An 18,684-nucleotide genomic window follows, 5' to 3' on the forward strand; every position below is an offset into this window, starting at 1 on the left:
AGCCGCGGAGACACCATCACATGTTTCTCAACGCAAGCAATGACTAGCCAGGTCTTTCCCCGGGAAGGAACAACCACGGGAAGGGCAGTCTCCAATGAAGGAAACCACCTATGCCAAAACATGGTATCCATCCACAGACAGCTGTTTCGGGGTATTGCCCCTCATCAGTGTGGAGTAGGAAACTGGCTAGTAGGAGCAATGCCTAGTGAAAGGCTATGAACATAAGGATGAGTGACCTCATGGAGATCAACATCCAACACTGCGGAGACACCATCACATGTTTCTCAACGCAGTGATCTAGAGCAATGCCCCCATCCCTTATGGGAAATATGCAAAAGCATGTAAATCAACAGCCGCGGAGACACCATCACATGTTTCTCAACGCAAGCAATGACTAGCCAGGTCTTTCCCCGGGAAGGAACAACCACGGGAAGGGCAGTCTCCAATGAAGGAAACCACCTATGCCAAAACATGGTATCCATCCACAGACAGCTGTTTCGGGGTATTGCCCCTCATCAGTGTGGAGTAGGAAACTGGCTAGTAGGAGCAATGCCTAGTGAAAGGCTATGAACATAAGGATGAGTGACCTCATGGAGATCAACATCCAACACTGCGGAGACACCATCACATGTTTCTCAACGCAGTGATCTAGAGCAATGCCCCCATCCCTTATGGGAAATATGCAAAAGCATGTAAATCAACAGCCGCGGAGACACCATCACATGTTTCTCAACGCAAGCAATGACTAGCCAGGTCTTTCCCCGGGAAGGAACAACCACGGGAAGGGCAGTCTCCAATGAAGGAAACCACCTATGCCAAAACATGGTATCCATCCACAGACAGCTGTTTCGGGGTATTGCCCCTCATCAGTGTGGAGTAGGAAACTGGCTAGTAGGAGCAATGCCTAGTGAAAGGCTATGAACATAAGGATGAGTGACCTCATGGAGATCAACATCCAACACTGCGGAGACACCATCACATGTTTCTCAACGCAGTGATCTAGAGAAATGCCCCCATCCCTTATGGGAAATATGCAAAAGCATGTAAATCAACAGCCGCGGAGACACCATCACATGTTTCTCAACGCAAGCAATGACTAGCCAGGTCTTTCCCCGGGAAGGAACAACCACGGGAAGGGCAGTCTCCAATGAAGGAAACCACCTATGCCAAAACATGGTATCCATCCACAGACAGCTGTTTCGGGGTACCTCATCACAGGTCCTGTGCACAGAGCAGTCATATATGTGGCGGACACTCCTGGTCTTATGCTTTCTGGGCCGGTTCCTCCTGTGAGTCCTATTAACCCTTTCGCTCCCTGTATTCTCCTTTCTGACTAGGACAATATCTGAATTCGGACAGTGTGACAGAAATTTAAGCAATGTGGAAGGAAAAAATGACAATTTTACTTTTTTCCTCACAAAAATGTGACTTTAGCCCCAAAATTGGCAGCGTAACAAATCCTTATTTCCCCCACTGTAGTTTGTAGACTCCATATACAGATCCCTTAAGTGAGAAAAGAGCTGAATTCCCCACTTAAGTTATTGCATTTTGGAAATTGCCCCCACTGGGAATTTATCTCCAGGTAAAGGCACAATTGTGTCTCCATGGGGGTTGTGCTCGCAGCCCAACATCGTGTGACCCTCCAAAGAAATGCCACCCCGCACCATTACTGACCACTGCCAAACTGGTCATGCTGAAGGATGTTGCAGACAGCAGATCGCTCTCCACGGCGTCTCCAGACTCTGTCACGTCTGTCACATGTGCTCAGTGTGAACCTGCTTTCATCTGTGAAGAGCACAGGGCGCCAGTGGTGAATTTGCCAACCCTGGTGTTCTGTGGCAAATGCCAAGCGTCCTGTACGGTGTTGGGCTGCGAGCACAATCCCCATCTGTGGGCATCGGGCCCTCAGACCATCCTCATGGAGTCAGTTTCTAACCGTTTGTACAGACACATGCACATTTGTGGCCTGCTGAAGATCATTTTGCAGGGCTCTGGCAGTGCTCCTCCTGTTCCTCCTTGCATAAAGGTGGAGGTAGCGGTCCTGCTGCTGGGTTGGTGCCCTCCTACGGCCCCCTCCACATCTCCTGGTGTACTGGCCTATTCCTGGTAGCGCCTCCAGCCTCTGGACACTACGCTGACAGACACAGCAAACCTTCTTGCCACAGCTCGCATTGATGTGCCATCCTGATTGAGCTGCACTACCTGAGCCACTTGTGTGGGTTGTAGAGTCCGTCTCATGCTACCACGAGTGTGAAAGCACAACCAACATTCAAAAGTGACTAAAACATCATCCAGAAGCATTGGTACTGAGATGTGGTCTGTGGTCCCCACCTGCAGAACCACTCCTTTATTGAGGGTGTCTTGATAATTGCCAATAATTTCCATCTGTTGTCTATTCCATTTGCACAACAGCATGTGAAATTGATTGTCAGTCAGTGTTGCTTCCTAAGTGGACAGTTTGATTTCACAGAAGTTTGATTTACTTGGAGTTATATTCTGTTGTTTAAGTGTTCCCTTTATTTTTTTGAACAGTGTATATAGATTGATAGATTTTTTTTTCTTTGCATTGGAGGGTCCAATTCCAGCTATTGCTGTGGGATCTGTGATTTCTATCTACTCCACTGTGTACAGGATAATAGAGTATAATAAAGTAGTTATGGATGAGACGTAACTAACATTGTGCAGTGACTCTGCTTTCCATATAGTGATGGATATTTCTTGTTGATGAAACTGTGATTTTTTTTTCAACTTCAAACCTTTTTTAAACCCCTCTGATCAGTGCGATCATACAACATACAAGCCTCTGATGGCTCCGGTGATGCCCTGTACTACTGTAGTGCCGTGTATCATCACTGCCTGTCAGTGTAATACTAACGGCCCCATACACATGAGATCAGAGTTGGCTGAACGGTCATTTGGCAGACGGCGATCTCTCCCGACTCCCCCATACACACAAATATTCCAGCTTTCCTGTGGTCTGTATGAGAGAGTCGCCTCCAGACTCCTCTAGAGGAGGATTATCTACAGGAAGAACAGACGGATTATCCTCTGAAATTCAGGATGCCGGATCCTTCTCTGTCCTGACATCATCTGTCGGGAGGCCCCCAAATACATTATGTGATCGGCCAAACCCCCCGAAGTCAGTGCTTTCATGGAACTTTAGTCTAATGTGTATGGGGGCGTTATAAGGTAACTTATTGGACGCTGCCTCTGGCCCGACCTAATAGACCTTCATACATTGCAGCCCAGACCCCGTTATTAGGCATGTAAGTATCGCAGTAACTAGGCCGCCCCATACTATCGAGTACTTGGAGGCGGGGGGCATTCAGCCAAACTCTGTCACACCTTCTTAGATGTCATGTTTGCTTTTCAGGGTTGTTGTTGCAGCCTCATCTGTGCCGTCCCTGCGGTGTACATCTATGTTCTGGGGCCCAAAAAGATTAATTTCTTTTTAATAAATGTTTAACATGTTAAAAACTATAAAATGTGTTTTGCTTTTTACATATTTTTTTCTTCTTACAAGAATTGTTGGAGCCAATTTTCCTTAGAAACATTTAAATTTCGGCTTTTTCTGGAGTTTTTCTTGTAACATAGGAAAGTCTAAGGCCAGAAATAAACCCCATAAATCACTGTACATGGAGACTTTGAGATCAGATCATTTCTGTCCGCGTTGATTGTGGAAACAAAAAATCTTTTCTAAAAGCCTCAAACTTCTGTGTGTGACTCAGAGCTGAGATCTAACGGGATAGAAGATTCCAGTGCGGGGAAGACGGGAAACCTTCATATAGACGGCCGGTGGGGATGGAGGCAGTGACCGACTCTGGCCAAATCTGTCTCTAGAGCCGCAGTAGAAGATGAAGATGTCGTCCTCACCATGAAGGAGTTATTTCTCATGTCGCGTGTAATGAATCTCTCCTGCAGTATTGCTAATACCGATTTCAGTGTCTGTAATGAGACGAGAATTAGCATTATGGAAGATGAGTCTATGAGGAACGTGTTCAGCTGCCGACTCCGAGGAGGAAACTGCTTGTTGTCTGTGGCCTAAATATATAGGTTTTATTAGTAGATGTCAGGGGAGAAAACTAAACCCTGTAAGATAATAAATCTCCTCATATGTTTCCCTTATTATCTCCAGTAATTGTATTATTACACAGGATTCTTATGATGTTACATCGGATCATCTTCTTCTCATTCAGGTCTCTACAATATCGGATCCTCTCAGTGAAGATCTTCTACAAAAGAGAATTTTCCTGGTTTACCCATCAAGGATGGATATGGACAGAGACAAGATGGCGGAGAGGATATTACACCTCACCCTAGAGATCCTCCTCCGTCTCACTGGAGAGGTGAGAGATTCTGATGATGTCACATTACATCATTCTTATCTATGGGAATAACAGATGGACAGAACTGGAGAGGTGAGGACTCTGGAAATGTCTGTAGTGAGAGTTATTAATGTGTCTCTCCATTACCAGGATTACACAGTGGTGAAGAAGACCTCTAGTGATCGCTGTCAGGACCCTGTGTCTGAGGGATGGGGAAGACCCCTGAGCCAAATCACGGGGCCTCCACCTCTCCCCCTGATCCATGAGGACATCAATGACCAGAAGATCCTAGAACTCATCTACAAGATGATTGAGCTGCTAACTGGAGAGGTGACATTGCTGGGAATGCTGGGACATTATTACTATTTATTTATAAAGCACCATTGGTTCCATGGTGCTGTACATGAGAAGGGGTTACATAGAATTACAGATATCACCGACAGTAAACAAACTAACAATGACAGACTGATACAGAGGGGAGAGAGGACCCTGCCCTTTCGAGCTTACATGCTACAGGATGGTGGGGAAGGAGACAGTAGGTTGGGGGGTTGCAGCAGTTCCGGTGTTGGTTGAGGTGATATCTGCGGTAGTGGTTAAGAGGTAGTGGAGTCATTGCAGGCTGTAGGCTTTTTTGAAGAGGTGGGTTTTCAGGTTCCGTCTGAAGGATCCGAGTGTGGTTGATAGCCGGACGTGTTGGGGCAAAGAATTCCAGCGAATAGGGGCACTTCGGGAGAAGTCTTGGAGGCGGTTGGGTGAGGAGCGAATAAGTGTGGAGGAGAGAAGGAGGTCTTGGGAGGACCAGAGTTTACGTGAGGGAAGGTATCAGGAGATTAGTTCAGAGACATATGGGGGAGACAGGTTATAGATGGCCTTGTAGGTCAGTATTAGTAAATTGAATTGGATACGCTGAGGGAATGGGAGCCAGTGAAGAGATTTGCAGAGGGGAGAAGCAGAGGAGTAGCGAGGAGAGAGATGAATTAGTCAGGCGGCAGAGTTAAGGATGGACTGGAGAGATGCAAGGGTGTTAGCAGGGAAGCCACAGAAAAGGATGTTGCAATAGTCGAGGTGGGAGATGATGAGGGCATGCACAAGTAGTTTAGTAGATTGAGAGTTGAGGAAGGGACAGATTCTGGAAATATTTTTGAGCTGGAGGCGGCAGAAGGTGGAGAGAGCTTGGATGTGCGGTTTGAAGGACAGGGCAGAGTCAAGGGTTACTCCCAGGCAGTGGACCTCGGGTAGGGGGGAAAGCGTGATGTCAATTGTTATAGAAATGTCGGGTAAGGAAGATCTGTGAGATGGGGGAAAGATGATGAGTTCAGATTTGTCCACATTGAGTTTGAGGAAGCGAGAGGAGAAAAAAGAGGATATGGCTGATAGACACTCTGGGATTCTGGAGAGCAGTGAGGTGACGTCTGGGCCAGAGAGGTAGATCTGAGTATCATCGGCATAAAAGTGGTACTGGAATCCATGGGACTCCATGTTGCCCCAGGCCAAGTGTATAGATTGGGAAGAGTAGGGGTCCTAGAACAGAGCCTTGGGGGACTCCAACAGAGAGAGGGTGGGATGAGGAGGTAGTGTGGGAGTGGGAGACGCTGAATGTGCGGTTGGAAAGGTATGAGGAAATCCAGGATAGGGCGAGATCTTTGATGCCGAAGGAGGAGAGGATGTGTAGTAGGAGTCAGTGGTCAACTGTGTTGAAAGCAGAGGACAGGTCTAGAAGGAGGAGTATAGAGTGTTGTCCCATAGATTTGGCTGTAAGTAGGTAATTGGTAATTCTGGTCAGGGCTGTCTCAGTGGAATGATGGGGGCGGAAGCCAGATTGTAGATTGTCAAAGAGCAAGTTAGATGAGAGGTGGGAGGAAAGGTGAGCGTGGACATGCTGCTCCAGGAGTTTAGAAGCGAATGGGAGCAGCGATATTGGGCGATAGCTAGATGTGGCTATTGGGTCGAGGGTCGGCTTTTTAAGGATAGGCGTGATTGTGGCATGTTTGAAAGCAGAAGGGAAGGTACCAGAAGTAAATGATAGGTTGAAGAGGTGGTTTAGGGATGGAATAAGAGTGGTGGCGAGGTTGTGGAGGAGGTGAGATGGCATAGGATCAAGTGCACAAGTGGTGAGGTGTGATTTGGAGAGATGAGCAAGCTCCCCTTCAGTGATGTTATATAGGGAGGTTATGGGGTTTGGGCTTTGGTCTGGTGTGTAAAGGGGTTGTGGTGGTTGAGCAATAAAGACATGCCATGTTTGGGCCATCTTGTTTTTGAAGTGTGCGCAAAGTCCTCGGCAGAGATGAGGGAGGTTGGAGGGGGCAGTGGTGGGTGGAGGAGGGAGTTAAAAGTACTGAACAACTGTTTGGGGTTGTGGGATAAGGAAGATACAAGGGATGTAAAGTAGGCCTGTTTAGCAGAGGTGAGGGCAGATTTGAATGCAAGTGTTGCTTGTTTTAGTGCAGTGAAGTCGTCTTGCGAATGCGTTTTCTTCCAGCGCCGTTCTGCAATTCTGAATGCTTGCCGAAGCTTTTTAGTGGTGTTATTGTGCCAGGGTTGTCTATTGATTCGTCGCACTCTGTTATGCATGACAGGGGCGACCGGGTCGATGGCTGATGCAAGAGTGGCATTGTAGAAACTAGTGGCAGTGTCTGTGTCGTGGAGTGAAGATATGGAGGACAGTGGTAGAATAGAGTAAGAGAGTTTGTGAGTGTCTAGATGTGTGAGGTTTCTGCGGGGGTGCGCATGCTGCTGGACATGGGTGACAGGTGAGGAGGACAGGGATGAGAAAGTGCGTAGATGGTGGTCAGATAGAGGGGAGGTGGTGAAGTTAGAAAGACAGCAGAGGCGGGTGAAAACCAGGTCTAATGTATGTCCGTCTGTGTGGGTGGCTGAGGAGGACCACAGAGTAAGTCCAAAGGATGATGTAAGGGACAGGAGTTTGGAGGCTGCTGAATGGTGGTTGTCAATGGGGATGTTGAAGTCACCCATGATGATGGTGGGAATGTCAGCAGAGAGAAAGTGAAGGAACCAGGTGGAGAATTGGTCAATGAAGGCAGTGGTCGGACCTGGAGGTCGGTATAGGACGGCCACTTGGAGGTTGGAGGGAGAGTAGATGCGGACAGAGTGGACTTCAAAAGAGGGGAGGATAAGGGAGGGTAGAGGTTGGATTGGGTTGAAGCTGCAATTGGAAGAAAGGAGAAGGCCCACTCCCCCGTCATGTCTGTTGCCAGGGCGAGGAGTGTAGGTGAAGTGGAGGCCGCCGTAACCTAGCACAGCAGGGGAGGCAGTGTCGGAGGGTGTCAGCCATGTTTCGGTGAGGCCAAGGAAGGAAAAATTACGAGAGGTAAAGAGGTCGTGAATCACATGGAGTTTATTGCAGATGGAGCTGGCATTCCAGAGTGATCCAAAGAGTGGGAGCAGGGTGGTGGGTGTCAAGGGCATGGATTTGAGGTGGGAAAGATTTCTGGTGTTTGTGTTGATTTGGGAACGATAGAAGGGGGTAATAATGGGAGGTATGGGCTGTGGGGGTCCAGGGTTGAGAGATATATCGCCAGCAGTGAGGAGAAGCAGAGAGAGGGAGAGCATGTGGGAGAAGGAGGGTGGGTGGCTTGTTTTGTATTTTATTAGGAGAGCTCTGAGGTCAAGGAGCAGGTCAGCAGAGGAGGTCAGGTGGGGAGGCCAGAGGGAAGAAGAGATTATTATTTGGTTGGCGGGTGATGGGGTTTGCGGATAGCGAAGGAGAGTGAGGAGTAGTGGAGCCAAAACTGTTAGTGCGTATGTCAGCATGGTGAGAGTAATATAAAAGGCAAAAGAAATTTAGTACATCTTAATGCAGCAGTTAGTCATACCTTCTGGTCACTTCAGGCTCATTTCAGATGTTATCCTTAGAAAACATCCTTGCAATGACAGACCGAGGTCAGACAGACCTCTTAGTCTGAATTTATACTAACTTAACAGCACATGAAAGGGCCCAGGTGTGATCAGAAAGGGAGGAGCAGCAGGGAGACTGGATGCAGACACAGGAGACGATTAATTAAAGTCACAAGAGGAAATGCAAAGGGAGATAGTATTGCAGCCAGAACACATACCAGTGATAGCAGACAGATACAGGGGTGATTGGGGTTCAGGAAAGCTGGGTGATGATGGTATTGCAGCCTGAACACATACCAGTGATAGCAGACAGATACAGGGGTGATTGGGGTTCAGGAAAGATGGATGATGATGGTATTGCAGCCGGGATACATACCATTGATAGCAGACAGATACAGGGGTGATGATGGTATTGCAGCCGGGATACATACCATTGATAGCAGACAGATACAGGGGTGATTGTGGTTCAGGAAAGATGGGTGATGATGGTATTGCAGCCAGAACACATACCTGTGGATGAAGCAGATCAATTGTCAGAGTGATAGTAATAGTGAAGCATAGTAATAATAATAATGAAGCATCTAGAGCAAGGGAGTCATTTTCAGGCATATTTCAGATGTTATCCTTAGAACGACATCCTTGGAATGACAGACCGACATTATACAGTAACACTATGAAGAGATCGGGGGGGATTGACGGTATCATTGTGTGTGTCAGGTTCCTATAAGGTGTCACGATGTCGCTGTCTATTTCTCCATGGAGGAGTGGGAGTATATAGAAGGACACAGAGATCTATACAAGGACGTCATAATGGAGGTTCCCCAGCCCCTCACATCTCCAGGTAATAGACAGGACTAAATACACACCGCATATAATATATGTAGAGAATGAATTCAGTCCCTGCATGTGTTTCCTCCAGATCTATCCAGTAAGAGGACAACACCAGAGAGATGTCCCCGTCCTCTTCTTCCACAGGACTGTAACCAAGAAGATCCCAGTGTTCCTCAGGATCATCAGGTAGATGGAGAGAAGGTGTCAGGAGATCTCCCCTATGATGTGTAGACGGCTGTGAAGGTCTTGTGCTCAGTCTTGTTTTATCCACCAGTATTATATGTTTTATACTTGTGTGATGAGAACGGTAGAGATGGCAGGATTAGAGCTGACACCAGTGACCGGAGGTAAACTTTTTACCTCCAATCACAGCTGAGCGGTTATGCTGTGTTCTGACAACGTGGGAACCACGGCTCTGTGACCGGCGGGGATGATTTTACCGCCAATCAGAAGCGCTACACCGGTGTTTACCGCACCTTCACACAGCTTGGGAAACACCGGCTTTTGTGCTGTGCATGATCGGCTATATTCTGCTATTAAATCAGCAAAAGTGTTGTGCCTGCCATCTGATGTATATACTTCTCATCAAGTTCTTGTTAAGTGAAGGAAAGTCTATTTTTTAACTTTGGTCTCCCTCATTCATCTCCATACTATCTGGTCTGGGCCTACAACGACAGCATGCAATCTCCGGAGTCGGGAGATATGACTCTGCTATAATGTGTGTGTGTGTGTATATATATATATATATATATATATATATAATTATACTATACTAGATGGTGGCCCGATTCTAACGCATCGGGTATTCTAGAATATGTATGTAGTTTATTTATGAAGATTTAAGAATAATGCAATGAATGTTCGGGCGGTGTAGAAAATTGCTTTGGAAAGGCTTCTGGAATCGACTTTGGGATTGCCCCTTGCAGACCTGGGGGGCTGGACCCTCATCTGACCTTGTTTTCCCTGGGCACACCGCTGGTGAAGTTTCCCTCTCTGCCTGCTGCACGCGCCATCTTCTTCCTTTGTGGTGACGTCACCGCTACCCGATGTTCGGCCGGTGTGGAGATTTCCTTCTGAACAGTATCTGCGTCCTGCCTTATGCTTGCCCTTTGCCGAACGGGGTTTTTTCGCCCTCCTCTGCTCAAGTTAAGGCAGGGCACATCGTTGGTGAAGTTCCTGTGGAGGACTGCTGCGGCGCCATCTTCCTCCACCTTCAGTGACGTCCCCGGGCGCGACCAATCAGCGACGCGGGATTTCCGTTACAGACAGAATTAGACGAATATATATATATACTAGATGGTGGCCCAATTCTAACGCATCGGGTATTCTAGAATATGGCCAAATTCGCATGCGTTTTGCCGCAGAAAACATGCGTTTTTCACGCGCGGAATTCAAGCGCATACCAAACGATTTGAAGCATCACTTGGAATGTGATTGACAGGTTGGTCACACTTGTGAAGCATAGTGTTTTTGACAATTGTGATCAACTTTTTACTATTGATTGAAACCACAATTTTTTGCAAGTATTTAAATAGGCACTCCAACACATTAATCCACACTTGCGGGTAAAAAAGAATATTACTCCTTCTTATCCAAAATGAAGCGAACCACAATTATATTACCAACATGTAACTTTATTAAACAAAATAAAGACATTTAAAATTGGCTACATATTCATTGTTTCCTGATAACCTACCCCAAAAGGGGAAAAAAACAGCAGACAATTATCTCTGTTTTGTTTAATAAAGTTACATGTTTTTAATATAATTGTGGTTCGCTTCATTTTGGATAAGAAGGAGTAATATTCTTTTTTGTCCGCAAGTGTGTATTTTTACTATTGATGATGCCTATGCAGCATCAATAGTAAAAGATAGCATGTAAAAAAGAATAAAAAAAAATTAAAAAAAGGTTATTCTCACCTTCCGACGGTCCCCGGACTCTTTCTTTCCTCTCCACGCTCCCGGCATCTTCCGTTCCCAGTTATGCTTAGCGCGAATTACCGGAGATGACGTCACTCTCGAGAGCACGATGCTTGCGAGATTGCGACGTCATCAGCGGTCTTTCTCGCAAAGCATTACTGGGAACGGAAGATGCCGGCTGCGTGGTTAGAGGCGGGAGAGCTCCGGGGGCCGTCGGAGGGTGAGTATATCACTATTTTTTGCTTTAATTCTATTTTTACAGGTTTATGGTACCCACGGTCCAGAGGAGTCTCCCGACTCCTAGCGCCGCTGATCTCCCGACGGTAGCGGTGGCGTGTGTCCTTCAAATTCCGGACTGCGCCTGCGCACTGCGCCTGTCGCTGATTGGTTGCGGCCTGCCGGCCACGACCAATCAGCGACACGGGATTTCCGTTACAGACAGACAGAGTTAGACGATTATATAAATAGATATATATATATATATATATGTTATATATAGCTGACCCGTGGAAGCGCTGATAGGCCGTCATCAGAGTTTACTCACTCCTTTCTTCAGCCTCCCGGCCATGAAGTTTTAAACTTTTGCTACAAATAAACTACGGACTTTCAATATGGATCGGTGAGTGCTTCAGTCCTTACTTTCTTTGATGGTGAAATTATATATATATATATATATAGATATATTCTGTATATATGTGTATATATATATGTTTGGCAGAGTCATATCTCCCGACTCTGCAGATTGCTGCTGTCATTGTATTATTACACAGGATTCTTATGATGTTACATCGGATCATCTTCTTCTCATTCAGGTCTCTACAATATCGGATCCTCTCAGTGAAGATCTTCTACAGAAGAGAATTTTCCTGATTTACCCATCAAGGATGGATATGGACAGAGACAAGATGGCGGAGAGGATGTTACACCTCACCCTAGAGATCCTCTTCCGTCTCACTGGAGAGGTGAGAGATTCTGATGACGTCACATTACATCATTCTTATCTATGGGAATAACAGATGGACAGAACTGGAGAGGTGAGGACTCTGGAAATGTCTGGAGTGAGATTTATTAATGTGTCTCTCCATAACCAGGATTACACAGTGGTGAAGAAGACCTCTAGTGATCACTGTCAGGACCCTGTGTCTGAGGGATGTGGAAGACCCCTGAACTCAATCACGGGGCCTCCACCTCACCCCCTGATCCATGAGGACATCAATGACCAGAAGATCCTAGAACTCATCTACAAGATGATTGAGCTGCTGACTGGAGAGGTGACACTGCTGGGAATGCTGGGACATTATACAGTAACACTATGAAGGGATCGGGGGGATGACGGTATCATTGTATGTGTCAGGTTCCTATAAGGTGTCAGGATGTCGCTGTCTATTTCTCCATGGAGGAGTGGGAGTATTTAGAAGGACACAGAGATCTGTACAAGGACGTCATAATGGAGGTTCCCCAGCCCCTCACATCACCAGGTAATAGACAGGACTAAATACACACGGCCTATAATTATCTGTATGTAGAGAATTAATTCAGTCCCTGTATGTGTTTCCTCCAGATCTATCCAGTAAGAGGACAACACCAGAGAGATGTCCCCGTCCTCTTCTTCCACAGGACTGTAACCAAGAAGATCCCAGTGCTCCTCAGGATCATCAGGTAGATGGAGAGAAGGTGTCAGGAGATCTCCCCTATGATGTGTAGACGGCTGTGAAGGTCTTGTGCTCAGTCTTGTTTTATCCACCAGTATTATATGTTTTATACTTGTGTAATGAGAACGGTGGAGATGGCAGGATTAGAGCTGATCATAGATGGGACTTCTCCATCTGTCGGTGACTTTTACAATATTTGTTTCAGGGTGAAGGTCTGACCCATCTTAATACTACAGAGACATATGTGAGAGATGATGAGTGGTGTAAAGAGAAGATTCCCACATATGACTACCCAGGTAAGTAGTAACCACTGAATGCAGAGAAGTCACAGATTCCTCTCAGTCACCGGCTGTGGCTGCTTTATCGGTGGTGTAGTCCGGCCGTATTACCATGATCACCATTTTGCCTCTAGACCACAACATTCTCCTCCACCCAAAACTGTTCAAATGACTTTGGGCATTGAAAGCCCTTTTCTATAGAACTTACAACCTGGAGGATCCACCTACTCCCTGGTATTAGTGTGAGGGTGATCCCTTAAAGAGAGATCTATATGATTACTTGTACCTAACCCAATATAGGCCGAGTGCGCGCTTAAAGAGTCACACCGAACACAGAGTTAGATGTCTACTCCTTTCTCAGCAAAGGCTTGCACACAACTGAAGTTTATTCTCAAGACAAAGAGACAGGAAATGGGTGTCACACAATCTTCTGAGTAGCCAGTGTCAGTCTATGATAGGTCCATTTCAGCTTCACTTCCATATATGGTATCCAGTATCTCAGCTTCTGCATTCCAAGGATTCCTTCCAAGGTGTTGTCTGAAGACACAGACGCCATCTTGGTACACCATATCTGAACTGACTTATATAAGGTTAGCTGCGTTGTACAGTACCATGAAAGTGAATGTAAATTGAAAAACGCTGTGCACATGCTGCAGAAAAATCTGCGTGGAAACGCTGCGGGTTCATGTCAATTCTTTGTGCGGATCTGCAGCGTTTCTGCACCCATTGACTTGCATTAAGTCGGGCATATCCGGAGCAAAACCGCAGATCTAAAAAATATCTGCGTTTTTGCTGTGGATGAAACGCTGCAGATCGGGAGGGGGGGGAAGAGTGGGGGCGGCGTGTCGGCGGAGACTGTCTGCTTGTGTATGTGTGTGGGCGGTGACTGTGTGCGTGTATGGGCCTGTGTGTGCGGGGGTCATCAGGCGGTCTGCCGGGCTGTGCGAAGGTCATTAGGCATATGTCAGGGCTGTGCGGGGGTCATTAGGCATATGTCGGGGCTGTGCGGGGGTCATCGGGCGGTCTGCTGGGCTGTGCGGGGGTCATTAGGCATATGCCGGGGCTGTGCGGGGGTCATCAGTCGGTCTGCCGGGCTGTGCGGGGGTCATTAGGCATATGTCGGGGCTGTGCGGGGGTCATTGGGCGGTCTGCGGGTCTGTGCGGGGGTCATTAGGCACATGCCGGGGCTGTGCGGGGGTCATTAGGCATATGTCGGGGCTGTGCGGGGGTCATCGGGCGGTCTGCTGGGCTGTGCGTGGGTCATTAGGTATACGCCATGGCTGTGTGGGGGTCATTGCGCGGTCTGCCGGGCTGTGCGGGGGTCATTAGGCATATGTCGGGGCTGTGCGGGGGTCATTGGGCGGTCTGCCGGGCTGTGCAGGGGTCATTAGGCATATGCCGGGGCTGTGCGGGGGTCATTGGGCGGTCTGTCGGGCTGTGCGGGGGTCATTGGGCGGTCTGCGGGGCTGTGCGGGGGTCATTAGGCATATGCCGGGCTGTGCGGGGGTCATTAGGCATATGTCGGGGCTGTGCGGGGGTCATTGGGCGGTCTGCTGGGCTGTGCAGGGGTCATTAGGCATATGCCGGGGCTGTGCGGGGGTCATTGGGCGGTCTGCCGGGCTGTGCGGGGGTCATCAGGCGGTCTGCTGGGCTGTGCGGGGGTCATTAGGCATATGCCGGGGCTGTGCGGGGGTCATTAGGCATATGCCGGGCTGTGCGGGGGTCATTAGGCATATGCCGGGGCTGTGCGGGGGTCATCGGGCGGTCTGCTGGGCTGTGCGTGGGTCATTAGGCATACGCCGTGGCTGTGCGGGGGTCATTGGGCGGTCTGCCGGGCTGTGCGGGGGTCATTAGGCATATGTCGGGGCTGTGCGGGGGTCATTGGGCGGTCTGCGGGGCTGTGTGTACTACAAGTCCCATCGGGCTATGCCTGCTACACTGTCAGTGCTTATACACTTAGATTGGAAGGAAGGATCATCCCCGCGCTGCCGCAAGAAGAATTCCAGAAATTGTAGAGGTGTTAACGTGGTTTCTTCTACGTGTTTGGGGGGTTCAGGTGACCCCTTCATCAGGACATACCACAAATATTGTACCAAATCATTCTCAAACACTATCCGAAGCCAGGAAACATCTAGAAAAGATTAAATTACAAATTAATCTAATTTAAAGATAAAACCACTGCTGCCCCGAAGACACTGAGAGGTAATAATAAATCTGGGACCAAAGGAGCCAACTCTAATTCGGATCTGTCCAGTTCTCTCCCTCTTTCACTTCTTGAGTTCTCCATTCATGATACCACTCCAAGCATGTTGGTACCTTCACTAACCACTATCTCATTAGGTCCTGACGACCCTGATACCTCCACTCCACCAGCCCCACCAATGACACTATTGTAGTGGATCATTCAGATGCCTCTAAATCCGGGACGGTTCCTCTTTTACCCCGGGCAATAAAAAAACTCCCAACTGAACCAATTTTTTGTACCCAAAACCGTAAAAATAAAAAGCACTACAGAGGAACTAGGGGAGGGAGAAAAAGAGGAAAAATACCACCTTAACCCCTCCATTGCTAATGAATTAACTTCTAATATTTGTAATCTTTCTGACTACAAACTCTCTGAAAGTGAGGAATCCCTCCTATCTAGAGGATTGTCCTTCTGTCTCTCCAACAAACCTAAGGATTTTAATTTATTTTTAGATTTACAAATTTTCATAAGGAAATTAAACCTTAAAAGACATTTCTTTATTAAGGAAAATAAATCCAACCCTCCAACCAACACAGAAAATACTGAAGAAACAGATGAATGGTTTCACCTGAACGTACCTGCTAAGTCTAAATTTTATCCTGTTGAGGACAAAAGCCACCATCTATCTATTATCTATCTATCTATCCTTCTATCTATCTCTCTATCTATCCTTCTATCTATCTATCTATTATCTATCTATCCTATAGCTATCTATCTATTTCTCTATTTATTTATCCTTCTATCTATTTATCCTTCTATCTATTATCTATGTATCTGTGTGTTATGGAGTGTGGGTTGGACAAATGTAAATGAGGAGGTTGGACAGAAATGACATCACAAATCTTTTTTTTTTGTTAAATAAGATATCTTTATTTAGCTTACAAAAACGCATACAAATCCGCCTGAAAAACCGCAGCAAAAAGGCATCAAAGACGCAACTGAGTTTTCTCCCAAGAACTGTGGATTTTGTGCGGAAAAATCCGCGGCAAAATCTGCAACGTGTGCACGCAGCCTATATGTTGTTTGCGCACACTGCAAGACTCAGAAGTGAGAGCGGATTTTGCTGGATTGGTTTATGGAAACCTTGTTGCTTTTCAGCAGCCTTTGAGCCACTAATAGTGCGGGAACCTCTGTTTTTCCATTGACACATGATGGACCTGAGTGAGGACTTGTTTTTTGTGAGATGAGAATTGGTGTTATTTTCGCCTACGTAACATTGATTGGTTTCTTTATATTTGATACTAGATGTGTGCCCGATGCTATCGCATCGGGAGGGCAGTAACATCACGATGGGGGCAGCTTTGTGGTGCTGGGGGTGGCGGCCCACCCACTTCCATGCAGTCACAACTGGCAGGAAAGACTTTGTTTTGCGATCTGTGCTGGAGATGGTGTGCGGCGCTTCCAGAGGGTGGCCGCACCCAATCTCCAGCACAGGCCTCAAGTCGCAGTCTTTCCTGGTGACTGTGACTGCATGGAGGTGGGTGGGGAGGCAGCGGTGGGATCCGGCGCATGTAGTCAGACAGTGGGTCCTGGCGGGGGTCTGGCGGTGGCATCCCTCTCATTACTCCCCCCTCATTACACCCTCTCATTATACCCCCTTTATTACACCCCTCTCTTTATACCCCCTCGTTACACCCCTTTAACAGCCTCATGATCGCAGTGATGGCCGGGATCCGAGCGGTGGCCGGGATCCGAGTAGCGGTCGGGATCCCAGCGCCGGTAGGGATCACAGTGGCAGCCTGGATATAAGCGGCAGCTGGGATCCCAGGGGTATTCGGGATCGCAGCTGCGTCCTGGATCTGAGCGGCATCACTTGGGTGTACCAAAATAGCGGTCGGCGTACTTCCGGTGCGGCGCAGTGGATTGTGGGATTCGGGGACATCCAGATGGAAGTGGATGACAGACAATTTAAGGCAATTATATATATACATTTGGGAGGCAGAATGAACAAACAGTTGAACACCGCACACTACTGGCTCATCCAACAAGGTTTTCAATTAGACTGTGAACTGTCATTGTCTTGGTAAATAAAGTTTTTTACATAGCTTGCCATTTTTTAAGTAGAAGTGTTGAAAAATATAAACCTCAAGGATATTTTATTTAAAAAAATTGTTTATTATGTTAGATGACTGTACCAGGAGATCAGAGGGACAGCTGACATCTTCAATTTTTAAATCTGATGATCTTGATATCCTACAAGATACACCTGAAATGAATGCCGTTACTCCAGACACATCATCATCCATTCACAGCAAAGATCTGTCATCTGAACCTATGAAACATGTCCCATCTTCTGATTCTTTACTGACTACTAAGGAAAATCAAAGTCACAAAAGAGGCATTAAAAAACAAACTGCTCCTAAAGCAAAGAAGTCATTTTCATGTTCAGAATGTGGTAAATATTTTACACGGAAATCAGATTTTGTTACTCACCAGAGAATTCACACAGGGGAGAAGCCTTTTTCATGTTCAGAATGTGGGAAATGTTTTAATCATAAAGGGAATCTTAATGAACACCATAGAACTCACACAGGGGAGAAGCCTGTTTCATGTTCAGAATGTGGGAAATGTTTTATCAATAAATCAGTTTGTGTTAAGCACCAGAGAATCCACACAGGAGAGAAGCCTTTTTCATGTTTAGAATGTGGGAAATGTTTTGCACATAAATCACATTTTGTTACCCACCAAAGAACTCACACAGGGGAGAAGCCTTTTTCCTGTTCTGAATGTGGGAAATGTTTTGCACATAAATCACATTTTGTTACCCACCAAAGAACTCACACAGGGGAGAAGCCTTTTTCCTGTTCAGAATGTGGGAAATGTTTTAACACTAAATCAGAATGTGTTATGCACCAGAGAACTCACACAGGAGAGAAGCCTTTTTCATGTTTAGAATGTGGGAAATGTTTTAACACTAAATCAGATTGTGTTATGCACCAGAGAACTCACACAGGAGAGAAGCCTTTTTCATGTTCAGAATGTGGGAAATGTTTTATCAATAAATCAGTTTGTGTTAAGCACCAGAGAACTCACACAGGGGAGAAGCCTTTTTCATGTTCAGAATGTGGGAAATGTTTTAACCTTAAAAGGAATCTTGATGAACACCATAGAACTCACACAGGGATGAAGCCTGTTTCATGTTCAGAATGTGGGAAATGTTTTAGCAGTAAATCAGCCTGTGCTAAGCACCATAGAATCCACACAGGAGAGAAGCCTTTTTCATGTTCAGAATGTGGGAAATGTTTTATCAGTAAATCAGCTTGTGCTAAGCACCATAGAATCCACACAGGAGAGAAGCCTTTTTCATGTTCAGAATGTGGGAAATGTTTTAAATTTAAAAGGAATCTTGATGAACACCATAAAACTCACACAGGGGAGAAGCCTGTTTCATGTTCAGAATGTGGGAAATGTTTTATCAGTAAATCAGCTTGTGTTAAGCACCAGAGAACTCACACAGGAGAGAAGCCTTTTTCATGTTTAGAATGTGGGAAATGTTTTAACAGTAAATCAGATTGTGTTAAACACCAGAGAACTCACACAGGAGAGAAGCCTTTTTCATGTTTAGAATGTGGGAAATGT

General features: G+C 46.6%; 1 protein-coding gene across 1 annotated transcript in view; it reads left to right on the forward strand.

Moving 5' to 3' along the window:
* Positions 1-18,673, forward strand: part of LOC141077449 (uncharacterized) — a gene marked incomplete at its 3' end in the record, with an annotated part of 66,398 nt that extends 47,725 nt beyond the window's left edge. The window contains exons 4-8 of the mRNA XM_073564396.1: positions 4,476-4,655; positions 8,898-9,021; positions 9,100-9,197; positions 12,788-12,878; positions 17,231-18,673. Coding sequence (XP_073420497.1) covers positions 4,476-4,655; positions 8,898-9,021; positions 9,100-9,197; positions 12,788-12,878; positions 17,231-18,673 — 1,936 coding nt within the window. The remainder of the gene's footprint in view (positions 1-4,475; positions 4,656-8,897; positions 9,022-9,099; positions 9,198-12,787; positions 12,879-17,230) is intronic.
* Positions 18,674-18,684: the final 11 nt, after the last annotated feature.

The sequence above is a fragment of the Dendrobates tinctorius genome, unplaced genomic scaffold, assembly GCF_039654945.1.
Source record: "Dendrobates tinctorius isolate UK_male_01 unplaced genomic scaffold, ASM3965494v1 ptg000452l, whole genome shotgun sequence".
Lineage (NCBI taxonomy): Eukaryota > Metazoa > Chordata > Amphibia > Anura > Dendrobatidae > Dendrobates > Dendrobates tinctorius.